Source organism: Scophthalmus maximus, chromosome 8 (assembly GCF_022379125.1).
Source record: "Scophthalmus maximus strain ysfricsl-2021 chromosome 8, ASM2237912v1, whole genome shotgun sequence".
Taxonomy (NCBI): Eukaryota; Metazoa; Chordata; class Actinopteri; order Pleuronectiformes; family Scophthalmidae; genus Scophthalmus; species Scophthalmus maximus.
The window spans coordinates 15,324,206-15,351,584 of NC_061522.1; the positions used below are offsets into that span (position 1 = coordinate 15,324,206).

The 27,379-nt window shown below is 40.8% G+C and overlaps 1 protein-coding gene across 4 annotated transcripts in view; it reads right to left on the reverse strand.

The window, feature by feature from the left end:
* Window positions 1-77: 77 nt before the first annotated feature.
* Window positions 78-27,379, reverse strand: part of helz (helicase with zinc finger) — a 48,640-nt gene continuing 21,338 nt past the window's right edge. For 3 of the 4 annotated variants that reach the window (XM_047333757.1, XM_047333756.1, XM_047333758.1), the window contains 18 exons: window positions 26,843-27,022; window positions 25,086-25,187; window positions 24,024-24,202; window positions 19,071-19,189; window positions 17,361-17,506; window positions 16,139-16,286; window positions 13,894-14,077; window positions 12,656-12,884; window positions 10,781-11,102; window positions 9,206-9,251; window positions 8,263-8,450; window positions 7,938-8,142; window positions 7,731-7,813; window positions 7,055-7,568; window positions 6,204-6,465; window positions 5,315-6,050; window positions 4,573-4,873; window positions 78-4,441 (listed from right to left, as the gene is read on the reverse strand). In XM_047333757.1, coding sequence (XP_047189713.1) covers window positions 4,035-4,441; window positions 4,573-4,873; window positions 5,315-6,050; window positions 6,204-6,465; window positions 7,055-7,568; window positions 7,731-7,813; window positions 7,938-8,142; window positions 8,263-8,450; window positions 9,206-9,251; window positions 10,781-11,102; window positions 12,656-12,884; window positions 13,894-14,077; window positions 16,139-16,286; window positions 17,361-17,506; window positions 19,071-19,189; window positions 24,024-24,202; window positions 25,086-25,187; window positions 26,843-27,022 — 4,351 coding nt within the window. In that variant the 3' untranslated portion in view covers window positions 78-4,034. The remainder of the gene's footprint in view (window positions 4,442-4,572; window positions 4,874-5,314; window positions 6,051-6,203; window positions 6,466-7,054; window positions 7,569-7,730; window positions 7,814-7,937; window positions 8,143-8,262; window positions 8,451-9,205; window positions 9,252-10,780; window positions 11,103-12,655; window positions 12,885-13,893; window positions 14,078-16,138; window positions 16,287-17,360; window positions 17,507-19,070; window positions 19,190-24,023; window positions 24,203-25,085; window positions 25,188-26,842; window positions 27,023-27,379) is intronic. The other variant, XM_047333759.1, reaches the window with a different exon arrangement.

Here is a 27,379-nt window from a genome sequence, read left to right on the forward strand (position 1 = left end):
TTAAATATGCCATATTAGTGAAGTATATATAGTCTGTAGTGCAGAGGACGAGGGGGGAAAAAGACATTCAGTTCAAATAGTTTCAATAAAAACACTTTAATAGAGAAACAAATAAAAAAGAAAATAAACCTTTTAAACACAGTCTAAATCCTTTATTATAACCACCACCAATTTGAAATGAAGAAGAGTAAAACATTTCTATTCATTATTTTGTACCCACGAGGGAGGAACCAATGGGACTGGGAGGCTGGGAGAACAGGTGTGCCATTGATTCACTGCAGCGAGGGCAGAACCGAGGAGAGCAAACAGATAACAGATGTGGCGTGTATAGAAGGCTGAACACAGTGCTCTCTACTGGCTGGGCAAAAGGTTGCTCCCTATCCACGGTGCCACACACACAAGTTGGTTTCATTTTGTTTTCTTCAAATGGCAACACGGGATGTTTCGAGAATACATCCACTTCAAATAGTCACAGATGCTGCAATATTGGGAGGTGAAAGCATTTCAAAGAGTCAATACCCTTCATTGCCTTCCAAACACTCATCATTTGAAATATAAAGGTGTTTCATAGGACAAAAATGACGCCTTGAAAAAACAACTCTGCTAAAAGCAAAACATTTTGAACAAAATCCCTTTAAAATGTCTTTGGCGCAATCTCTTCTCTGCTTCAAAAATAAATAAAAGTGTAGCTGACGAAGCGGTGAAATTAGTATTGCACAACTTCAGAGATTAGCCAAGGACTAACTGCTTTGTGGAAAACTGATTCCCCGACCAACCGTGTCCACAGATTCGTGAATTCAACAGACCAGGGAGCAACCTCAACCTTTAGCCCTGCTAAGTAACTTCAAAAGAAAAAGAAAAAAAAACAACTTACATGACCAGTACATATTTGATTGACATGTTAGTAAAATATTATAATAGCTTTGCTGATAATGTCACAAGTTATTGTACACATCAAATAATATACCAAAATCTGACTCTGTAGGTTGAACAAAGGCTTCTTTTTTTCATATTTTTTTTTTTATATCCACAAATCAATACAAACCAATAAAAACAGGGATAAAACCCAGCCAGGTCATCTCAACATGCACAAAAGGAAAAACAGTCTTCACATTGAAAGAAAAATAAAAACCCATGTTGATTGTTGTACGGCTGTAAAGTGGTCAGAAAAAAAGGAACAGGACAAATCCAGCAACGTATATTAAAAGACATGTATTGTACAGTGAAATAATCATCTTTTGAAACATAAATTCTCCTCTTTGTCAAATCAGTCAAGACGCCATCTAAAAAAAAAGGAAATTTAAGTTACATGTTGCAACTACCAACTGGGTTGTTGTCTTCTATTTCTAGAATTAATCTTTTTTTGTGAATTTGCATAATTAAAAAGGGCATACCTCTTCTTTGAACAACTTCTACAAAATTGAGGCTCTCCCAAAGTTCTCATTTGTAAATACCTAGAAAATGCATATTTACAAGTATGTGTTCTCCAAGTCAGAAAATCTGGACCTTTTGGAATTACAATGTTAAAAATTAAAACCATAGCTTGTACGAAGCTCTCTGCTGTCTTATCAGTACACACCTAAGTGGTTAGCTGTAGGGTGTAAGCTTTAAGTGTATTTTTTTTGATATTCAATTGAGACATAACTGCCGTATAAAAGCCACGACACAGCGGGATGAATCAGACCAATTAGCACACAGGGCAGTGGTGGTTTCACAGTTTATGATTTACATGTAACAGGACCAAAGCACTGGATGACTGTTTCCAGTATTGATTTAATCATAAAGCAAAAACATTGGCAGACATATTGTATCAGCATCTTTTTATATTTTACCTGCATGGGATTCAAATCGTCGGGCCGTTAGGATTTCAGCAGTGAAATCCATGTGCATTGAGCTGTGTAGCGCTGTTGTGCGTCAGCCAACAACAAGCAGCTCTCTGACTGGATATCAAAAACTAATGTTCCTGTGTTATGTTCATTTTGCATTTTGGGTTGTAAAAAAAAAAATGATGTGGCTGGAGCAGATAAAAGGCATTTCCAATTGAATTAAATGGAGTGTGATCCAATGTCAGCCTAAAAATGGAAGATTTAATTATTTGAATGACCAGGAACAACTTCTACAACATTATCAATTCATTCTTATTAAACACAGGCAAAAAAAAGGAAAAAAGAAACACTACGAGTCAGACCTTTTTGAACAGCGTATTGTAAGGTAACTTTAACAAGCTTTTTTTTTTTTGGGGGGGGGGGGGGTTACGTCTCGAGCAGTGTGTTGAAAGGAGTGGGAGAACCATTTGCTTATCATGCCCTGCAGTTTGAAAATATGAGAAGAAATGGGACATGCTTTTGAATTTTATGGGAAATGATCTAGGTGCCTGGTGATACTAGAAGCAAACATCAGCTCAGGAAAGAGATGGGAGGTTATTGTTCACCGTGAGGTTCATATTATTCAGGGATCAAAAGATTGTCATACAGAGAAAATGGGAAATTAGGTTTCTCACATCCATCCTGCACCCGGAAAAGGTATCTTGAAAGAAAACTTTAAGAACTGAATAATCAACTGTCTGAAAATATGAAAAAATTTATGAGCCAGACCATTTCCAATAAAATACAAAAGACAGAAAAATTTCACACCCACAATATCCTTTATGTATTTTCAAAATTCTGGGTAAATATATATATATATTCTACAGATTATATACTTTATGCTAAAATCCATTGTGTTCAGAAATGTTTGACTGGCAGTGTTGATCACACCCTCAGTTTCAACTTACCTATCATGACATGTCACTCTGACATCACCACCCTCTCTTCACTTTCACAAACCCACAGAGTACTGCAACCTTTTCAAAAAAAAAAAAAAACCTCAATGTCCTTTAGTGAACAAAAAACTAAAAGAAATAAAACAAAACAACCACATTTTATATCCCCAGCAGTTACGGAAATGATTTCCCTGGTGAAGATTTTGTTGACATCCCATTTGACACGGGCTGAGAAGTAACTGCCACAATGTAATGACTGTCTCAAAGAAGAAATCAAATGAAACAAACAAAAAAAAGAGAGACAGAAATTCAATAAAATGACTTGAGTGTCTGCCACGAACAAAGCAGTTTGGGATAATCTTATCACACAAAGAGATGTCTGGTGTTCTCTGATCCTTAAAGCAAAGCGGAGGAGGAACGACGTGGTCGTTGTTATTTTGACATTTCCCAATGTGTCTATAGTTGCGGGTGAGGCATTAGTGAAAAGTAAAATAAATGCTATCAATACTTGTATCATTATGTTTCAGGAAATCATCACATTAATAACTAAATCACTGAAGATGATTCTCGGGTAAAGATATCTAAGAATTAAGGATCAGGAGCCAACAAACGTAAAACAATTCATAATGCAAATGCTAGCATGATACAGGAATTTAAGGACATGTCTGTGGCATACAATTCAGTCTTTTAAGTTTCTTTATATGTACAGATTAGAGGAAAATTATCTACTTCTATACACTGTTCCTGTAGTTTCTGTCTCAGTTGACCACTTAGCTTTTGTCCATTACCACAACTACAGTAGTCGGAGAAAATCAAGACGCAACGTCCAATCAAAACCGAGGAATACAAAATGTTAAAACTTCAACATACTCATGTAGTAGCCAAAAAAGGGAAAATATGCTTGTAGCTAAGTGGTCAACCAAGTCTCGCCTTTTTTTTGATTAATTTTTTAGAACTTTTTTTAGCATTACGTACATATACAAGTGTAGATATTATAAGTATATATTCATATATACATAATGAGTATGTATATATACCAGTAATGCATTCTTTATATATACTTATTTTCTTCACAGATATGTGAAAAAGGAGAAAAGATGACTTACAAATAAAAAGTTTAACTGAAACAAAATGCATAAAACAAACCTACAGATAGAAACAATTTGTAAATGCACTTTGCACTTTTGTTTTTGATTATTTTTTTATAGAAAGTTTTGCCTTTTTTTTTTTCTTTTCTTTTTTCTAGTCACTTACTATGTGGGAGAGGTGACACTCATTTAAAGTAGGAATAGAACCCATTGCTACCATTTGAACTTCCTATACTCAGCTCTTGAAGGAGGGAGAGGGGGTCGCTGTTCTTTTTGACCTGTTCGGGGCGAACAGCTCGGGGCTTGGGCGGAGCGCGCAGGGCGCTCGCATAGGACATGGTGGGGGGTTTATTCAAATTTGGGGCGACCTGGCTGGGCTCTGTGGGAGCCTGTGGCTGTTGCTGTTGTGGCGGTGGCGGCGGTGGCGGCGGCGGCGGCGGCTGCTGCTGCTGCTGCTGCTGCTTGTTATTGGGCATGAGAGGAGGAAACTGTCCGAGGTGCTGAAGGGAGTTGAGGGACTGTGGGTGTGTTTGCTGTCCTGCTGTGGCCCCAGCCTTCACCTGCTCCTCCGTCTGACGAAGGGCCTTGGAAGCTAGATATGGGAATGTGCACCGAAATGACAAAGAGAGGTACATTTAGTTTATAGAACATTCAGCTATGACTTAAGACAATAAAAATTACACAATCATAGTGCCTAACAAAAGCATATTTGACGATACGTACCAAGAATTTCTCGATGCTGAGCGAGTGTGGCGGCTCCGTTACATGGAATGTTCTGGAACGGACCGGGACCCGCACCATTACTGGGCCAGGTGTCATGTGAGGGATAAACATAGTGGGCATGGGGGTGTTGATGATGCTGTATGTGCAGATTGGGGTGGTCCTGGGGGTCTGACGAACAAGACTGGGGTTGCTGAGACAGGGCATTGTGGGTGTTGGCTGGAGACGGTTCATCTGGGTAGCTGGAGGAGATGCGGCGCTGATAGAGAGGCCGACCCGGACCCCTGGGTTCATACTGTAATGACAGTAAAGAGGAAAAACGAAGAGAGGAGGTAAGAACGATTGATTTCATCAGAGCAGACGTAGGGCAATATGAGCTTAAGATAGGGGCTTGTTGCCCTCATGAAACAGATGGTCATAAAATGAAAAGCACAACTACAGAAGTGAGACTTATGTTGAGGTTAGCAAACAACTGTTCATCTTAAAAATGGATGTTTAGTGAGCAAGTCATAAATGTTATCCATATTCTCATTGTAATACAGCACAACACACAGGGTCACAATCATTTTGATTTTATAAAGGACACTTTGAAAGTTCAAGTTCATGCAATACTAAAAAAATGTTGCTAGATATATTTGAGCATGTCTTGGAGTATACACAGATATTGGTGTACCAGTTCAGGTTCATTTAATTGATTTATTAAATCACATGTAATAAAAGCTTAAAATAAATAAATAATCCTCACCTCATCTACATTGTGAAGGGCTGTGGCTGCTGATGTTCTGGGGGACAGTGGGTGAAAGGACTCCTGGTCTGGACCTTGACTTTGTTGTTGCTGCTGTTGCTGCTGTTGCTGCTGTTGTTGTTGTTGTTGTTGTTGTTGTTGGTGGTGGTGCTGTTGCTGCTGCTGTTGTTGTTGTTGTTGTTGTTGTTGCTGCTGCTGCTGCTGCTGCTGCTGCTGCTGCTGGTGCTGATGGTGAAGTTGCATCAGGTGCACTTGCTCCTGTCTGCTGGGGTGAGCCATGATGGGAAGTCCATAAGGAAGGCCATGCCCCTGGTTCCCTAACAGGTGGTTCTGCTGGGGAGGGCTCACCGATGCAGCTCCTCCATGGGACCACTGGGCCTCTTGCAGAAGGTATTTGACTTGGGAGGGAGGGGGGCTGGCAGAGTGAGGTGGGGGGTGATGTGAGTAGCTACCAGTATTGTAGAGGGGGTTCCCGGGGTGCTGCTGCTGCAGAGCTGGGTTGTTGAGAAGGTTTTCGTTAAGGAGGTCACGACCAGTGTCATGGGGGTAAGGTCCAGATGGGAAAGGGCCGGCGTGATTGGAGGTGGCGGCTAAGGAGGATGTGGGGTCACCTGAGGCACGGGACTGGGACTGCCGATACTGGAGGAGACGAGAATGAGGCGGAGGCTGCATCTCAGCTGCTTCCCTGGGTTCAGGCTGTTCCTGTGGGGGCATCTCTCTCAAGAGGCCCGGGTACCTGGGAATTGAAAATGTACATTTTTACACTAGTATCATCATTTAACACAACGTAAAGGAAATTAATGCTCTAACCAGCTTCATGTTTGATAGTAAAAGTGTAAAATCTCTTTGGCATTACAAACTACTAATACGAACTGGTGTTTAGACTAACCTGGTGTAAGGTGGTCCAGTGGGGGCAGTAGAAACAGCTTCATCTTCCATATTGGCACTAAGGCCCCAACTAGCTGCCCGGAGCAGTTGATGGGGTATGCGAGCCATACCGGGCTGAGCAAGGTGGGCAAGCTGTTGGGGCAAAGGAAAGGCGACACTGCCCTGGAGGAAAGGACCCGCTGCCTCCCCCCATTGGCCCAGCCTGGCTGCCTGCTGGTGCTGCTGCTGGCTCAGGGCCTCGAGAGCCAAGGGACCCTGGAGGTCTGAAAGAGCAACCACAACATTCATTTTAGAAGTCACTGGTATTGTCCTCACAGCTGAGGTGGGAATCTTATTAAACCAAGTTGTCTTTAAATCAGTATTTATAATATGGTTTTATAAAGGAAAGGTACCAGATAACTTATAATAATTGCATTAATTTGTATATATATGACAGAACCCCAGCCCATTTTTTACTATGGCATCGCAAGCAACAAGAGTTTACAAGTTTGTAAAGAAACCCTTCATTGATAAAAACCTTGGAGCGCACGATTAGCGGTCACAACAGTTTTCTGTGAGGTATTCGGAAGGTGATGAGCAGCTACAGCGGGTAGAGATGGATTCGGGAAAGGAAACAGCATGCAAAGCAGAATCTTTCCTAAAATGCAATCAAGTGGTGGTAGTTGCAGTGCTGAGGAATGCAGGGCGGGAGGGGAGGGGGATGCCTTTGCTGCACCTGTACTGATAACAGTGAGGAGAAAGCTATAGCGGATTCCTCAGTAAAAATTAGGAGTAGAGAGTCATTCAGACAGACAGACAGACTGCATCACATTCTCCATCTAGGCAGTAGTGGGGGGACAGCGTTGTACTCACCCAGTCCATCACCCAAGCTTCCTTCGTGGCCGTCCTCCCCAAAGCTATTGACCCTGTTATGCTGTGACAGGCCTGGGTGGTGGCATCCTGGGTGGCCCATTGGAGTCCGAATGGAGCTACCCATCTCCTCCACCACTGCAGACTCTGGACCATCCAAAGTAGGAGACTGGACAGCCCTGTGAGGTGGTATCGGGCCACTGAAGAAGGAAGCATTGTGGCTACCACCAGCGTAGGCAGGACTGAGTTGTTGCTGCTGCTGTTGACTCTGCTGGGCCATCCCTGGGTGCTGAGGATGGCTGACCCGAAAGGGATGCCTGGAGACTGGATACTGTGGGGGGAAGGGTCTCCCGCTGGCAGGGTGTGGAGGAAATGCTGGGTTGGGTGGTGCCAGGTGATAGTTTAGAGATCTCTGGGCAGCTGAGGGGTCTTTTCGATGGAGTAGTGCATTGGGAAATCCAACTAGCCCGTCTGTCTGGGAGTCTAGACTTCGACTTTGGCCTGTGTCTAAATCTCCCTGAACCAAAAAAGAAAAACACAAAACCAAACACCATTAGCAGAGTCATTACAGTGGGCCATTGAAGTTATCATCACTCAATTGCAAAGCTTTTACCATCGTGTTTTCAGCTCTGGTAATGTGGCTTTACATAAAAGAGAGAGACATATGCCAACGACTTGCCTGTTTGTCCTTCATGTCATTGGTTTTCCTCTCTGGTGTAAGAAGACGGCTCTGTTCAGACTTTGTACATGCTTCTAGTTTACCTAGGAGAAGGTAAAATCCACAAACAAACTTTAACAAAGTTACTTCTTTTCTATCTAATGGCATAAAATTACAGTAATGTGCCTTGGGTGGTTGCTTAATGTGGTAAGGAAAATCAAGGCACACCATTTCTTATGGGATCCGCCTGTAGCTCTTTGTCAGGGCTGGGCTGGCCCATGCCAAGAGGAGAGGGGTGGGCCACCCCACTGTAAGGGATGGGGGAGCCTCGATTCTGGGCCTGCAACAGGTTGAAGTTGTAGGCCATGGCTGCAGGGTGGCTCATGATGCGAGGGTCCACAGCAAAGCGATTCTGGTAACCCGGCCAAGGCAACTAGAGAGCATAAAACCACATTGATAATTGATCAATGCATCATGACCGAAGACAGGGGGGTAAACAGTTTGTCATATATATTTAACAAACTCAGTTTGTTACCAGAGGCAGAGAACTTACAGGCAGGGGCATGGGCATGACCATGTTTCCACCGTACACGGCTGGAACGTAGAGGATACTGGCTCCTGTATGGGGATCTATCCTCTGCACAGGACTGGGTGACTTGCCCATGGCGGCTGGTGCACCACCCAAAGGTGGTGTGAAAGCCCGAATTGGGTTTCCCATCAGCACGGCTGGGTTGGGTTGGACTGCAATGAGAGAAAGTAGCAATGAGGCAAAGTAATGCAGTAATTCCATACGGTTGTTAAATCTAATGTTATGACACAGTGGTAGTGTGATGTCTACTTAATACACAGCCTGTGAAATGATGACAATACTATGATTCTGGAGGAATGGAAGGCAAAATACGAATAGCTGGCATCCAACCTGTGATAGTTTTGACATGGAGAGCAGAAAGAAGTGGTTGTCACAGATTTAATTAAATTCTTTCCCCAGTGTAGTCTAATGTAGCTGGGTGGCAATCTACAGTTGTAAGCGACTGAAACAAACTGATAGTGTTCCCATAGTGAACATCCTATTAAATCCTTGCTGTGTTGTTCAAGGCTGCATCGCTCTGATGTCTTCAGTAGCGTCAGGCCTTTATGCATCCATCTGGACCACTTCATTAGACTGCCTCATACCATGCTGTCGGAATGTGTGTTTGTGTGTGTGTGTAGTGAGACAGACGGAGAAGAGAAGGAAACATTGGAAACCAGTGTTGCTCCTTTGTCCACAACAACATAAAGTAAGAAAGACAGAAGTGCTACGAGGATGGACTTCTTTCTACATGGTTGTATGTGTAAACATCGATGTTGCAATACATTCCCTTTCCTCCTCTTCAAGTTAACATTCTTGTAAAGGCAGCCCTAATGCATAAACCTTAAACATCCCAAGAAATTGTTTTTATTGTAATTTTCTAAGGTTCTACTCAACATGGGTAATATGGGTAGTTTGCTATACTCACCAAATCCTTCAGGCGGCAGGTGCTCTGTGTGGTTCGCATGTTTCCCCTGCAAGACAAAACAACCACGAGAAAGTCATGAAGGAAGGTGAATCCAGATAGAGAAGAAGAGAGAATGATAGCAAGGGGAGGAGGGTAGACAAAGAGTAGGGCAAAAACACAAGTTTGGCAAATGTAAAGAAATATAGCAACTGGATAAACCGTTGCAGAACAGTCTTGGCTGTCAATATTATGACTGCATTTTTATTTTTTGGATATTGTCATCAACAACAGGGAAAAATGTTGCATTACATAAACCATATTCAAACCAACAACACAGGTTTTTTACAGACAGTTTTTTTAAGTTACAGAATTAATCTTTTATTAAATGATTTGAACGGATTGTTTTTGGCTGTATATATCCTGCATCAACAACATACAGAGGCCGAAGAATGGTCTGACCTTTAAACTAGGAAGAGGCTGCATATGCTGAAGGAAACAATATACTGCACACTGCAGAGTAGTAGTGTGTGCTTTGTGGCTGTGAGTTACACAGTACGACTGTGTGGAGTGTGTGTGTGTGTGTGTGTGTGTGTGTGTGTGTGTGTGTGTGTGTGTGTGTGTGTGTGTGTGTGTGTGTGTGTGTGTGTGTGTGCGTGTGTGTGTGTGTGTGTGTGTGCGCGCGCGTATTAAGTCAGCTGTCGCTGAGGAGCTGCAGCTCATTAGGCCCAGTGGGTGATGGCAGCAGGTTGGCAGCTGTGGCGATTTCGTTAACCTTTACCTCCGGGCAGGGGGGAGGACAGACACACAAAGACATTTCAACCGAAGATAAACAATCAAGCAAAACATCCTTCTGCCACAGGCAAAGCCAACTTCCCGTCGGTGTTGTTTTTCTGGGGCTAAAATGAACAATCATAAAGTAATTTCCTGTGGTGAGAGTAAAGCTGATTTATTTTGTTGGATATGTGCATGGTGTTTATCATTGTTCCTCCCTAAAGAGAAGCACTCAATTTATTCCTGATAATTTGTTTGCCATTTCCAAAGTAGTAATTGGTTATCCAACATATTATCACCAAGGATTTGAAATTCAAGAAGCGATTCTTAGATTTAACACAAACATTGCATAAACAATTTAGGAATTACAGTCATTTTTTAATGCAGGGTCCCTCCATAATCAGAGGCTCAAAACTAATTGGACAAATTAAGATAATTATGAATATACAGATTGTTTTTAATTTAATTTAAGTCTGGAACCTATGGATTTCACCACATGCCAAGTTTCCTTCCTTAAGATGCTTTGTCAGTTCTTTTCTGTAGCTTCCTTCAGCTGCTGCTTGTTTGTATGTCTTTTTTGTCATCAGTAACTGAAAAGCATACCCTACTGGGTTTAAATCAGGTGATTGACCTGGCAACACAAGATACTTATAAACCTGTCTTTAGATCCAGCAACGTCATAGTTACAAAACATCTGATCACATGAACCTTAATTGCATTTTGTTGGCGTAAATTTTTCTCTCTCCAGAAATTGAAAATGCCAATAAAATTAGAAGAAGATGATAACAGATTTCCCTTTGCCCTCCTTCCTGAGAAACGCCTTACCTTTGGGGGAGACTGCTGCTGCTGCTGCTGCTGTTGCTGTTGCTGCTGCTGCTGCTGCTGCTGCTGCTGTGGACCCTGCTTGTTGGAGGCGGGCTGTGCATGCTGAGGATGCGGGTGATGGTGGGGATGTAAGGCCTGCGAAGAAGAGTGGTGCCCTTGCATCGGTCGGAGAGCGCGTGGGATGAACTCTGGGGCCAGTGGGTTGAGGACATAGGTCTTCTTGAGCTCCAGGGCCTCGAGCTGAGCCTTAATCTGCTCAAAGGTAATGCCATGTAGGCTTGAGTTTTCGTGGCAGATGGAGATAAAGTGCTCCCAGAATTTTCTGGAAATGGGGGAAAATTAAGAGGAAACAAAAGATGGAGAGAAGTTTTATTTTAACTATTCTCCTTATACCGCTTTCTTTGATTGTTTCATGATCATCTTGTTGAAGTTTTCCTGCAAGCAGTGTAACAAATTACTCTTTGGGGTTTGAATATAAAATATATTTAAAACTTGAAAAAGCAGGTATAAAGAAAAGAGAGGAAAATGGAATAGGAAAATCAGCCAAAACATTGAGTACACAAAAGGGAAAAATAATTAAAGCTAGGCAGAACAGTGCCTAGTAGAGAAGCAAGTAAGCCAAGAATGATAAAACAAAGAACAAAACATGTCTCAGCATGAGAGATTATATCAACATATAATCATAAGAACAATTGAATAACTTTGACTAAAACTAGATCCTAAAAATGTACAATCAATCAATTGAAAGTCATGATTAAAGAAATTGATTTTTTTGATTTTTTTAGAATTATATATAATGCTGTGTTTGCAGGGAAACGGATTAATCGCGCGATGACATTACATACAAAGTCAATGCAAAGACACATGTAGATGCAAATGTTTCGCCTGGCGAAAACGTGTCATTTGCTTCACTCGCTCGAGTTGAAATATAAATAATATCATGCTGAAACTAGGAAGTTCTTACAATCATTAACAGGTGGAGGCACATTTATTTTGCATTTTACAGTCCACACACTGTCTAGAGTAGTTGCTGCTTCACTTAGGACTAGGCCAGAGTTGTAAGTTTAGCTTGTCGAATAACAAATTCACTTTGTAACGCTGATCCACAACACAGAAATCAGCAGAAATTGATTAGTTACACCCTATCCCCAAGCTACTCCGCAGAGACTGCATCCTAACATTTCCTTCAACTTCTTCAGTGACCAAGACCTTTAGCTCCTGGGAGGAGGTTCAACGTTGGCCAAACAATCCCGTCCATTCAGAAAACATCAAATTAATTGCTCCGTCTCAGCGGGCTGACATTTGCAAACAGCCACAGCACCAAAGGACTTGGCATCTTGCAATGACTAGCAGAGACGCAACAGACAGTTGCTATGGAGATGGAAGGAGGGGAAAGTGTGGAGATAAGGTAGGAATAGATTTAAATGCAGAACAGCGTTGGCAACCAATGAACAACTATATGACTGCAACCGAAAGATCAAGATATGGGCAAAAATAAAAGGATGTCCATGTAAAAACCGACAGGGTCAAAGCTTCAGTAACCATCTTTAAATCATTTGATTTAAAAATCCCCAAATTCCACATTGTGGGACAAATAAAGGATTATCTTATCTTTAAAAAAAAATTAAAATAGGTTCCCTGGGACTTATGATGACATGTCATGTGATTCCATACGTGTCAATTAAGTATTGCACACCTACGTCATAAGACATCTAGTAATATGCAAAACAATAATGCAATGAGAAATAACAAAGGTCCTTTGTGTAGTTTTTGTTGCTACAATAAGGTGATCCTGTAAAGTGGATGGCTGGATGGATCAATGGATTTTAATGATCCTAAATTGGGAAATTCCATAACTTTAGTGCTTATATTTACCTGCAGCGTCCAACGGAGCACAATGCTATGGGGTCTCCCACGACCGCAACCAGGGACTGGGCTCTGGTAATGGCCGTGTTGAGTAGCTTGTAGTTGGAGAGAAAGCCATAGTCAAGGTCCTCGGTTGAGTCCTCAACCAACTGTTCTTTTCGCTTGATGGCCGTCTGTTTGTGCTTGCAGGTATACCGCGTCCGCACCGTGCTAAGGAACAGCACCCGGAACTGTTTACCTGCAAACAATTTTATCAGAAACTTTTTGAGTACTCTGAGAACAAGCCAAACATATTGTTAAAAGACCATAAAAATACTTATATTTCACTAGTGAAGAATACAAGGAAGATTGAAGCAACAGAAAACTCTAGGATGAATATAGTTTCTTCATTAGCTTCCATGACATTTGATATCAGTGAAAACTGAACACACTTCTTAGTGTAGTAGTTGTGTTGTTGATCTTATTGCTACAAAAAGGACTCAAAACACTAGAACTTACCAAATACAAATTTGGTCTAGTAATCATTTAATCTTCTTATGACTCCAGAGGCTGTTAGATAAGATAAATAAACACTGTTCAAATGCATCTAAAGTTAAAACTCTAAGCACTTACTGGAGTACAATTTTGTGTGTGTGTGTGTGTGTGTGTGTGTGTGTGTGTGTGTGTGTGTGTGTGTGTGTGTGTGTGTGTGTGTGTGTGTGTGTGTGTGTGTGTGTGTGTGCGTGCACAAGTTTCATGTGTGATTAATGAAGGAGTTAATGACTCTTGAATAGCAGCTGGATGCAATAAGTGGGAGCTGCATTAGACTAAAGCAGAGGAGAGATCTGGAGAAGAAGCCCTGACTACTTATACTGGGAGTTGAGCTCTCATTTACACGCCACATGTACTGTAGAGAAACAAAAAGCCTTTCACAGTAATGTGTGAGACAAGCTTCACGGAGAAATATTAATGAGACTTTTGGGGATTTAAGTTTTTGATTTGATTTTCTTTAGCTACTGTGTTTTGTTAGCTGCCTTCTTCCCATTTAAGTTTCAATTCGGGTAATAGTTATGATCAAGCTAACAAATGAAAAATTGTTTTGTAAATTTTCATTGTAATAGACAGTGAGGCAATCTTAATTTCTAAATATTAATGTGACAAAACATTGTAGCATTAGTTTTTGTACTTTGAGTTTTAAGGTTTACAAATAGGTGAATTCCTTGGTGGTGATACGTAGCAAGGCCAGAATGGTTAGTGCTGTTTCTCACCTTGGACATTGAGCACTCTTTCCACGCTGACCTCATGCATTCTCTTCTTTCGGAGCTCAGCGCGAATGCGGAACACCTGGTCAGCATATGGCGACACCACCCCAATGCTGCCATCGTCCAACTTCCCCCAGGCCACCGGCCACTTCTTGCGCAGCTCCTCCACTCGCTCCACAATCTCAAAAACCTGAGGGGAAGGAGGAGCAACATGAAAGAGAGAAGAGACCGCAAGGCTATAAAATGAAGGTTTTCTCCACACCATCATTATCTCTATAAATATTTTACCCAGGGAAAAAAAGAAAACAGTTGGTTACAAAATATTTGAAGGACAAAGCAGGATAAAGCTGCTTAATGCCACTGAGGCATCAAATTCAACCCATAAAATGGGAATGTATGACTTGATCACAATGAACGTTGTCTGTTAAAATTATGTTAAAAAAAGTTTAATAAGGTACCAACACACACAACATAATCAGAACTAAAATAGATTCCAAATTTAGTTTGCCTGACTATCAGCTTAATATCACACTTGCATTTCAGTCTGATTCGAGAAAACCTGCTACACTGACTTTACACGTGGACTAATTGAGACCTTTAATGGAATTTAAAATACTTTACTATAAATAATAACTTGATTTCGATTCAGGACAACACCAAATCCAAACTCTGACACTTGAGATGGTCCAAATAAGTAATTTTGAACATTATAAGCTTCACTGTATGGTGATGGTGATTCTCTCCAATCCACTTAATGTTGACGAGTTCCTATAGGTGAAATTAAAACGGGAGAAACCTGAGTCTCATATTAACCCTTCAAAGTGTCAATATTAGCCCAGACATTAAGTATAAAGCAAGAATTTGTCTTTTGAATCCTTATCGTTTTTGTCATGAACAGGTTTCAAATTCATGTTCAGAGCTTTGGCTTACTGCTGGAAGCTTTTAAGCTCTATCATGGAAATATTGTTTCCCACTTGGAGCTTAGCCCATTAAAGACACAAGACAAACACATGGACACGCTTTTGTCAATGCATTCTAATTCTGAAAGATTATGATAATGTTGTTAATGGTTTGACACGGGTGCCGTTTCAAAGAGACGGGTGGTAATTCATTTGGCACTGCTGACAGCTTGGGAGCAAAATCAAGAAGCGTTCATGTTTTAATTGGTTCAAACGTGTCAGGAAAGGGTCAGGGGTCAGACGAGGCAAAAGAACCAAAGCCAAGTTAGTTTACAGAGAGACCAATCAAAGGCCCGGACTGTCAGTGAATCACGCATCATGGGTGTCAAATTTAGCTCTTGGTTGGTCTCCTGATTAACTTTATGGGTTTCATTTTGGATTAAGATTTTACGATAGCATGCATTCCCATTTATTGTGATGAGATGAAATAAACAGTGCCAATCAGTCTCAGATAATCTTTCTGCTTTTGACTTCAGTCATCCAAACTCAATTGAATAATCTGTATGAAGTTCAAATCCCTGAATAATTAATATCAAAATGAGATCGACATTCTAATGACCTTGCACAACAATAATAAATACATTTGTACATTTATCAAAGGTTCATTAAACGAATTAAACTGGCAGAGGCAAGAATACTTAATTCTTAACTCAATCTTTACTCAAATGCAGTAACCTGTGTTTCATAGTTAACTAATGATCACTCATATCATCTGGAAATTTGAACATTTAGCAAATTTAATAATTTGACACAGATGATGCAGATGTGATGCATTGTCGATTGTCTCGTCAATATGTTCTCACAAAGAGAAGCAGCTGTGGTGTGGTGCATACACAAACCAAGCACTTTGTTGGGAACACTGGTGTACCTACTAATTTGTGCAATTTCCAATCAGCCAAGCCAATAATGTTGCAGCATTGCAATAGATACCATTACGTGATACAGGTCACATGTTCACACATCATTAGAATGTGAGAGAGAACAGGATGATCTCAGTGACTTGGTAGTGTCATGGTTTTAGGTGCATGATTGGCTGATTTGAATATTTCTGAAACTGCTGAGATCCTGTGGTTTTCACAAATAACATTCACAACTATAACAGGCTACATTGACAAGCTGTGTGTGTGTGTGTGTGTGTGTGTGTGTGTGTGTGTGTGTGTGTGTGTGTGTGTGTGTGTGTGTGTGTGTGTGTGTGTGTGAGTGAGTGAGTGAGTGAGTGAGTGAGTGAGTGAGTGAGTGAGTGAGTGAGTGAGTGAGTGAGTGAAAGTTTTCAATATTCGTCAAACCCATACCTCAGCGTTGTTGTAGTAGGCAGTGCTGTTCTTCTCCTGGACATCTTCTCCTCTGGCTGTGAAGAAGGTCAGAGGATAGAAGTCCTTATGGGAGGGCTGCTTTCCACTTGCCATTAACTTCCCATCATAAAACAACTCTGATGTGTAGCTGTAGGAAGAGAAGAAGAGTAAGGATTAAGAGCGAGGAACTGTAAATGATTATGTTTGCGCTTAAGGCAAATCTATATCCTGCACGTCCTTTAATACACATTTCCTTGTATCATCGCCTGACATAGTTGAGGGGCTCTTGACCAAAGTCCGAAGGGAATTTCTGTATGAATGACCAGTACTTGCTCACAAAGCATGTGATAAACCTGTCGAGACCTGGGGGGTTTCGGGTAAACACGTGCTGCGTCCCATAAAAACTGAATTATATGTAAAGACAAAGAATGAGTATGGTTACAAAGTGTGTCCAACCAGAAATCATGTAAACTTCTAAACCAAACCAAAACATTTCTATTTGCTATTTTTTTTAACCTCCACCAAGGAGCTAATGTTTTCACCCAAGAAGAACCCATTAAATTTTGATGCAGCCCCGGACAAAGGTGCAGATCCAGGAATTTTTCGATCACATATCAAATTATAGCACGCCATGATAGGTTTTTTTGGAGCAAATTTCACAGATTTACCGGGGTATAATTTATGGATTTTGATTTGATAAATGCACATGTTCATAGATATCAGTCCCATAAATATGCCTCAATTTAGTGTGGATCCAAATAAAAATCTAGTGGGCTTGAATGTGGTTTCATTAGAGGACTGTTTGGCCTTGGTGGGGTATGCACTCTACTGAGTGCCAGTCTAGTTTTGAGTGCTGTACTTTTGTTATAGCACAATTCAATGTGACCACGCAGTACACTGCAATAACTCATTGAAGTTCCTGTAGAATTGGTCAAAAACATCTATCAAAAAACATTCCCAAAATAAAATGAATGCTGCTCTTGGCTGCTACTGGATTTTATTCGCCTGGACCATTTACGATGTAACAGGATTATTATTGTTGAAGAATCGTGGATTTGTAGAATAGTATAAGACTTGATCGGTGAGTGACGTTACTTTTTAACATTTTTGTATATTTGGGTGTTTGCCACCCCTTCCTCCCACCACACTGTATCCTCTCTCAAGTATCTCATCTCTCCTCCACGGCTTCAACACAAGGCAGTGTTTGGGGGCTCACACCTACTTGATGATAGCTTCATGGGAGCGGTAGTTCTCGCACAGGAGGATGCGACAGGGGAATTCCCTGGGGTAGTGCTCATACAGTCGATCCAGCAGCGACACGTGCAGGTTCCGCTCCCGTGCAAACTCGCTGTACACAAATGGGCTGAGCTGCAAATCAACAAAAAGGGAATGGAGAAAAAGAGAGAAGCAGGGAGGAAAAGACAGAAGGCAAAGTTAGTTTCAAAGGACGTAAGAAGCACTTGACCAATCGCTCACATTATTCCTTTCTATTCAACTATGAGTTTCAGTTTTGTATTTTGAAAATAACAGTTCTAAGAAATCAGTGTCAAGTTGTGTGTGACCTGCAAGCTATCCCATCTGGTGTCTACTGGTCGCAGTGTTTAAAGTTAAATATACGGCCTCGGCTGTCTACTATGCGCTTCCATTGTAGGTCTTCCAGACATGTCCAACTGGGAGGAAACTTGCAGGGTAGACCCAGAACTCTGTGGAGTGATTGTATATCCCCTCTGGCCTGGGAACACCACAAGATCCACTGGAGGAGATGGAAAACGTTGCTGGGGAGAGGGAAGTCTGCACTACTTTGCTCGACCACCTGTCACCGCAACCTGACCCCAGATAAGCGTCAAAAAATGGATTTATGTATTTGTCAGCAGTTTCAAACTGTTCTAAATTCCATTTTTTTCTTAGTATATTATGCACTACCCAGAACATAATATGGCAAATCATATTTCTCTTATTTCTGACTGAATAAATCAAGCACAAATCAATTTACTTGAAATAGTTGAAACTATTTCAGTGTGCTTTAGTTTAACAGTAGGGACCATGACTTTTGGCCATCTTCCCAGTGCGTTTTGATTCAAATGAGGTTACAAATTTACAAAAATCACACACCTACACACACACGTAGAATCATTTTCCTTTTGACTGCTGCCAAGTAAAAGACAGCAATTTATCCGAAGCTTAACACTCAATTCAAAGTCAATGAGAGGGTCAGCTAGTTTAATGAGGCCTGCAATGTCAATAACAAAAGCGAATGATCAATAGATTTGTCATTGACAATTCAGCTGCCTCTTCCACTCTTTGAAACTTCTGTTGTGGAAGCAAATAGCAGATTGAGAAATATTAAGGGCAACATCCTTTCATGATGAAAAGTGTGAGACATGGAATTGGAAAGAGGAGAAGAAAAAGATAAAGGGGTGGACATTGTATTTCAAATCTGTTTTTCTTTGCTTAATGTAATTAAAGCAATTACTGCACAGCAGATTCTCAGACTCTCCTCAACTCCATCCACTGCTTACTGGTAATCCTGAGCACTGTCTAAAAACCAGAGGGGAATATGGTTTTAAATGCGTCTTGTTGGCTTAGAAAGCTTGAGTGACGTGAGTTTATAGGTGTTATCTTTGGCTGAAGTGGTCTCCAGAACCACGGTGCTACAGTGGCTGCTGTCTGTTCTCTTGTGCTTGAAGCAAGAGTGGAGTCTAATCCTTAGCAAAGCACAAATGGGGCGACTTTCTCCTGCTTTGTTGCATACCTCGATCAACGATTTTATTGTGGTTTATTTTTGGAATAACAAGAAAAGTTGACACATCTGAGACAATAAACCCAAGACATGATAATTTGCATTTGCATCATCTGGTGATTAGTAAAGAAGCAAATAAATGTGGAACTTTTTTTCTTTTTCGCTGGAGACTCTGTTTACTCTGTACTGTACCTGCATATGGTCCCCAGCCAGCACAATGCGGGTGTTCTTGCTTGCTAGAGCAAAAGGCATGATGGTTTCACACTCCATGGCCTGGGCCGCTTCATCCAGCAGGATATGACTGAAAAACCCTGCAAACACAAATGGGACACCAACCTCAACTTACTTAATATAACTTTAAGTAAATATATGCTCAGTATATAACGGTGGCTCTTTCCAAAATACAAGCTTGATCACAATTAAGTATCCAAATATGACAACCCTCTCTCCATTTTCAGTCAAATTTGATTTTACAAACATGAACCAAAAGTGCCGGCCAAATTTAAATTTGATCCCTGAAATTCTGTAAATGGATCCTGGATCCCCACAAATACAAACCTAAATTTGTTAAGCGCAGCCCCTCTCAAAATTTACAACAATGCAGGTCTTATTAATGCCTTAAAAAGATTGGAGTTTATAAGTAGTTTCTATATTTATCTATAACAATTCAACAGATTTGATATTGCTCGAGTGGTTATCCTTCTAGCAGATATGACCACATTTGTTATTTACCAAAACCCACAAAGAACCTAGTATCAGAGGCTGTAGAACTTTCCATTTATCAAAACTTATAATCGCTGCAATAATAGTGCTTTCAGGTTTTGTACAGGAAAGATTTGGGGGCATTTCGGTAGGTCAAACTTGATAAAAGCTGTTTCACCTGTAACCTGTCATTCAGTGTTAAAATACTACAGTAACACAAGTATTAACAGATTCATACATAAAACATTGCTGTTTCAAAATGAATAAAATCGAATGATAGCCCAGAGAATCAGCTATAACCAGACCTAGTAATGTGAACATTTTTATTACCGCTACACTGGCAGATTATTATTATAATAATTGTGTTCCCCAGAAAAAAATAAAAAGCTGCAACTGCAATGTACTACCCTCAGTCCCCTTTTTCCAATCTCTCTTTTAACCAGCCCTGCAAACCAAAGGTAGGATTTTGTGGACGTTTTGAAAGGGATGGAACAGTAGTCTAACCCTGATTTAAAAAGCTCAAATGGTGCTCAGCAGTATGAAGGGAGGGGATGAAACAGCATTGCAAATGAGTGATGGAGCAGGGAGCAGGGAAGAGAGAGACTGAATAACAACCAGAAAACAGCCTCTGAAGCCCGAACTCCATTTCCACAGGAAAATGTATGCAAATATGAAATGCGAGGGTCATTCTGTGACTGTCAAAATGCAGAAACATGGGCTTGCAGAAAAAAAAAAAAAAGGAGGTGGGACAATTTGATTTGAGGCAACATTCACTCTATAGTATCAGCCTTTGAACAAATGTATGAATGTATTGATTTCTGCCCAACTATAAAGCTCAAAACAGTGTTCTCTCTCTCAACAGTGTACAAATCATTGAAGCACAGGCTGGTGCCCGCACATTGTAGCACTGGCCCAAATGTCTGTGTACATAATTGCATAATGTGCATGTCTGTGTTTATCTATTAGAGCTTCTGAAGTGAGAAAAGCCTCTTCTGAGTGATGAACCAAAACAAAATGTGCATGCACAGACTGGGGGGAAAAATGTCTCTCGAAAAAGACTGAAGACGGTTAAATTCCATCCTTTTCGATGATCTAATGATCAATTTGCGCTAATGAGTTGTTCGATGGTAAAGGCAGCTCGATGTCACAAAGGTCACTTATTGCAAAGGCACAGTGTAATAGGCATGCAATTATGCACGAGTGAAGTCGGGATAACAGGCATAAACTTCAAATCATGCACTTGAGCAATCTCGCGACATTGCACATAAATGAATGAACAGCCAAGTGATTCACTGTGATGAGGGCAAAGAAATGCTGACAGGAGCATCATTTCACACAGTGCTATTAATGTTTGCTTTGAGCTTTTTATTATTTCCCTGTCTTGCTCACCAATGCAGCCAAGGAGCCCTCGTGTAAATGTTCTACTCCTTGTATCACATTGTTAATTATTGAGGTCAGGCACTTTTGTTGACCTCTCATATGAATTGCAGTCAAAAGGAACCCTGCTGCATCCTGCCTACTTGCTCTTTTACTTCGATCCACATGAACACGTAGGGGCCAAATAACGCTCACAAATGATGTACATGGGTCATTACAAATGGGAATGTTTCCCGAGGCAGGGAAGTAGAGATTAGGAGTGAGGCGGACACAGTCTTTATGAGCACCCAGCTGACAAACAGGCAGACATGAAGGAATACAGGGTTTAATGTTTCATCTGGGACACAGCAGCCAGCCTCGGGGAACCTTTCTCTAAACAACAGATCCAAATTGCATTTCTATGGCTGCTATCTGTCACTGGACTAATAATGGTGTTTGAATTTGGACAAAACAGCGGTAAGAGGAAGAAGGAGAGGATAATAAAGCAGAGGTGAAAGAGATTAGAGGCACAGTGTTGCAGAAGTGATTTGATGGGTGGGATCACTGTTAACAATTAATAGCAACCCCTTCACCTCACATACCCTTATATTCTCCCTAGCAGACTCTTTCTACCCTTTCCACAATGTAGCTTGAAATGGTCAATGCAGTTAACTATCACATTAAACAAGTGGGAAAAACCAAGCCCGAAAGCTTTGTCAAATTGATTCCCTAACCCTGACGGTAACACAATTTCTTACATTGTTCTCTGATGTTTTTCAGTTGCTGTGAACCCATTAGGTTTTACAGTAAATTAATTTTAAATAACAACATTCCCTTTTGATGACAGTAAAGGTTGAGAGATGCAGCCCGTGAGACAGTGTAATCCAGCCCATAAGGCAATTCATGAAAACAAGTAAAGCAACTCAAATACAAAAAAATTATCTTGACAGCAATTAGATGTGCTAATTTCATTGGAGAGGTTAGTGTGATATACATGTTCAATCATTTAGAAAAAAAGGTTCCCCGCCCCTGGACAACAGTACGAGTTATAGTTTTTATCAGGCTGCAAAGTCCAGTTGCCTCCAAACAGATCAATATTTACCTGAGCCCTAGTGCATGTCTGCTAAAAAGTAAAAAATACTATAATCCTGTAGCTTCAAATTGATTAATTTACAGTATTTTTTTTCCAGAGTGGTTTATTTTCTCAAATTCAAATTTCCTTGTGCCTATATCTGTCCTGTGACCATCCAGTAGAGGGCCGCAGGGATTGGATTTATGGATTATTAGTGAAAATAAGATCTGGGTCAAACAGGTTTAAGATACATAATGATACTTATTCCTCACAAATGAACACAGCTGATTATTGTAGCGTAAATAAAATCATCAAACGTTCAAAATTGATGTTAGGCTCTAAACGAACTACACCATTGTAACATGGCTCCACCGCCAGTTATAGTCCGGAAGAGTTAATATATATGTTAATATAAATATAACAAGGCAACAAAGCCAGAGAAGTGAGTCGATCAGTGTTTGACGTGATGACATTTGCTGTCCCTAAAAACCTCAGTAGCCTAATGTTGCCTCATCAAGTCACATAATAGTTTTTTAAAAAGTGGTATTAGTGCTAGAACTCAAGGACAATGTATACTAGGGCATAGCCGAGCAACCGTAGTCTGGTGTGCATTGTTTAAAGTGCACATTGGCATTGAAACCCTAACACCAACTAGCATTTGGTGGTGTAATTGCAGATCAACATACGACACACCAGCGCACGAGTACAAATGCTCACAACCGCGTGGGACACATGTGTGGACTACATTGTAGGCTTAGCGTTGATCCTACGCTGAACTATAAAGGAAAATTACATCATAATGGAGCTACAGATTAGAGAATGGATTCGGAATTTAATCTGAGAGACAAGAGTTGCCGAGAAGCAACCCTGCTGTTCACTGTGCTCACTCAGGTGTAAAAAAAATGAATTCACAGAAATGAAACCCAAGCATGTACAGTTTTCGAGCTAGATCACATATCTAGGCCAAAAAGGCAATGAAAATCGAAAACCCAAAAATAAAATAATTAGCGGCGCAACAATCTTTTGGGGGCACCGCTGTGTTTGAGATGGGAGATTTGTTATTGGTACTTAGTAGACTCGCTGGCTCCCAATAGCCTCATTTCCTGCCGATTTTCATCACCGTTGAACACCAGGAGAATGGTAGAGATGAAACGGGCGGAGGGTTAATGATGTAAAATACATTACGAGCAGGTGGTGTTCCCCAGCAACAGACAAAGCTGACACATTAGAGACGGTTATTAGCATACACTGACAAATTGGTTTGTTTTCTGTCTTTTAACCAAATTACATGTGTTTGACCCTAAATGGTGGGTCCCAGCCAACACCAGGTATCAGAGTCATTGGGGATGACCAAAAAAAACAGGAAACCGAATGCATCAAGCTACATCTGCATATAATTATGACCTTTGTATTACAATACAATGTTATAGCCCTACTGTAAATATTATCTTGCTTCAAGTTGTCACATTTGGATTGTGCACTGACTCGGTTCGATGTCTAATATTTAAACATGTTATTTTACTGTCATTGTATTGGTGCTTCCAACATTTACTCGACCTCATAACGGGTCCAAAACTAAGACACCCTCCTGAGTTGACACAGAAACAACAATTAAAGCTCATAATCTGCCAAATTTGCTGTAGTTACAGATTGTTGCACTGGACTTTAATATTAGACTTTACAAAAGTTTAAATTTGTCTGGCCATTGATGTATTCTGTGTGTCTGATTTTCTCCTATGACAAGCCTTGTTTGCATGTGCTTAATCTTCAAATATGATCTGAACGCTGCAAAATGTTTTTGCAATTATCCTTATCCCTACATTGCAGACATTTGTAGAACCACCTGCAACTAGTAAACCTGCCATACCTAAACCATTCTTAGGAGTTCTTTGTATCCTCAAGTTCCAGGTTTTCGAAGAACATGAAAGCTGCTGAGGTTGAGGCTATCTACAACAACCATCGCTAAGCAGCCTTACTATCCTATGGATGACTACATATCTAATCTTATGACTCACCAGGATCCAAGTCAAGCTGGCAGAGGTACTGGGAGGTGCTGAGGGTGACCACCACCACACGGTGCCTGAGGATGTCCTCCCTTGTGGGCATTTGGAAAGTGATGTGTGTGTTGGAGATGAGACAGTACTGCTGGACCACTGGGTTGACCGTCTTCACCCAGCGGTTCCTGAAGTATACCCTGGAGAGGAAGAGATGCAAAGGCAAGGATTAGGAGAGAGCTCTACAACTAGGGAGGAAACGACTTGGTAGTCTGTTATTTGTCTCCTTTTTAGGCCTTTCGTGGGTATCAGCTCAACTAAAACATGAATGAACTGAACATCAAGTACTATTTTTTTCTCACACCCATTGCTAATTTCCTTCAATCCACCACGATATTTGTGTCAAAAATGTTCAAAATGAGTAAGTGAAAAAGTTTGGACAGAACTGATTCTTCTTTCTTTTAGAGATAGATATGAATGGCTGAACATAATATTCTGTGAACAGCCCGGGTCGGCAGCAAACTGACCATCACGGTCAGCCAGGAAGGAAACACCTTAAAGATTATCTTCTTAGGATGTTGGTCAGTCCCTTTCCACAGTCGGCCCCTAAATTGTCATACTGGCTCTTTATTCTTGAGTAAGTCCACTCATCCTAAAGCAGGCATGAGGAGCTGAGAGAGGCGTTTGCAAGAGTGATTATGGAGGAATTCACTGGAACCCATTGAAATCAGCATAGCCACTCATGTGAAACAAGCCATTTGATTGCCCATATGGTCCCCTTGGCTATACTGAAGGAGTTAATGATTGTGTTAACACAGTTTGGAAGCTTTCGACAACAAAATGAAAAAGAGTAAATTACAGTAATTTTTACCTGGACAAGTGACTTTTGTTTCCGGACAAAGGAAGGAAAATTTACTTGTCTAAATTACTTGCCTCAAAAAGTTAAAGTCAAACCCGGTGGTCTTAATAACAGCTCCTTCAGGGACATTTTTAAAAAAAATCTATAATACAATGTCCATACACATTCACAATGGAGCATGTGTTTAGCCCTTAACTGTTAAGTTGACAAGTGTGCGCCCTTACCTGAGAGGTCTGGCATGCGGATTGCCTGCTTCAACGTAAGGATGAAGATAGTCCTTGATGTAAAGGTCGGCTGCACTGTTGGAGTGGGTGCAGATCAAGACCCTGTAGAGGCCAGAGACAAACAATGTCATACATGCAATAATATTAATAAAAGTGGCAGAGATGTCAAAACCCACGGAACAAGGAACGTAACTATCAACTTAATTAAAAGTGCCACTTGTGGCATGTGTGAACAGTTCTGTCTTTATTTGACTATTTTACCTGCCTTTATAGGCTGGTTCCCTTTAATTTGTAACTGATATAATATGAAGCAATATTTCAGGGCTTTGAATTTTTTTTTTTAATTAACAGTGACAGCATCCTAAAAGACAAAGCATGTTTGAGGGAAGGCCAATCATCCCAAAACCACGGAACATAAACTATTTGCGGGAAAGAAAACAGAATTGTTTGACATCACTTTAAAGCCCAACAGCAATTATAATGTTAGAGGGACAGTAAAGCCAGTTTTGTTCACTTATTTAAATTGAAAGCTGTGTAAAACTGTCTTTCATAGTCACACATTTAGAGGTTGGTGAAACACCACAGCGACACTCAAGAGAAAGCTTTGAGCATTTGACCTGTATAATCTGTGAGAACACACACTGGGTACCCTTCTTCACCATCTTAACAGTTTGATGAGTAGGCAGCTCAAGTCCAGAGGGGTCACTCCCCCTTGTCTTAGCTTTTAAAATATGTATAATTCATCCTTAACATAGAATACTAAATGTACTCTGAGTGAAATGATGCATGAATATTACATTGCTACACATTTTCCAAGGCCATTTTTCTTTGACATTACATATACACATCTCTCTCTCCCTTATTAAAAAAACAAAAAGCTTCTGTCAGGGGACACTGTCCAAGGTATTGCATCCATTTTTCATGGGAAACATGTATGTGCTTGTGCAACATTGCTCTGCTTCTAACAAAAGAAAATGCAAAAAAATTCCAGTGGGTATCTGCACACAGTGAGGGAGCTCACTAATGATGAAAAATGCCAGTGGAAGAAAATATAAAACAAATAAAAATAAAAATGTGACAACTTGATTGATCAGATCATAGTTTGCATGAACACCCACTCTAGTCTAGGAAATGTTTTCACAACCAAACTATCCATGTTCACTGACCACAAATGACACAAATGAATCCAAATGATGCTCACACGCACAAACTTCCACACTTTGCAGCTCAGCATTGTCTTAACTTTGAATGTCAAACCCAAGGCTGTTACTGGCCTGGAGCTAAAACTGACGCGGCTACACATCCCCAGCCACCTCCATCACGCCCTTTGACTGACCTCCCTTGCCATCTGAAGCTGAAGCAGTTCCAGGCATCATATTAGAGGGATTAGTGTGATATATGTGTTCAATAATCTAGTTGGCCCATGAAGGATGTTATAAAAATGGAAATGGCTCATGATAGAAAACCAAAAAATTACCATAAAGTTAAATCATTAGCTAAAAACTGAGCATCATAAACTTCATGATGGCAGAATTTGTCCAGGGTTGTTGTATTTGACTGTGCTAATAGATTTGCTTTGAGCTACATTCCTGTAAGATATACATCAGCCCAACCGTAATAATAAGACTACCACACCACACCACCACTAGATTAAACCAGATGGGTCTAGCAAATTTCCATGCAAGATTAGAACAGAGGTCAAAAATTATTCAATATATCTTGAAACCAAAAACAATAAAAACAAAACATGCACCAACCTGCTGTGGTCCTGGCGGAGGATGTGTTTGACAGCCTGTGCCAGGGTGAACGTCTTGCCGGTGCCGTAGGGCCCAATGATGAGGATCGGGGGTAGGGGGACAGTAACGGGTGTGGTGATGGCCAGTATGGCCTCTTTCTGTTTGGCATTCAGACGGGGGTCCAGCTGCTCGTCCCACTGCCTGAGGGTTGATGGAGTATGGGGAAAGTGTTAGGGGATTTAAAGACCAACTTTTAATGAACTGACAGAATTTATTTTCCATTTTCATGCATTTAGGTAAAACATTGCTTCATAGATAAATTATAGCTTTTATACATGAGAGAGACACAGAAACAGTCCGGTAATTTAATTAACTTTAGTGGGAAAGAGAAAAATTAATTTAAAATAAAAGACAAGTTCTTTCAGAGAGTGACAGGAAATGTATGCCCACACGCAAACTCCACGTGACAAATAAGACTGTGCCACGACAAAAAAAAAAGAAGTAGCAGCACTTAGCGGACAAAGGGGTGCAGTCCATATTAACTAATACACAGCGGTT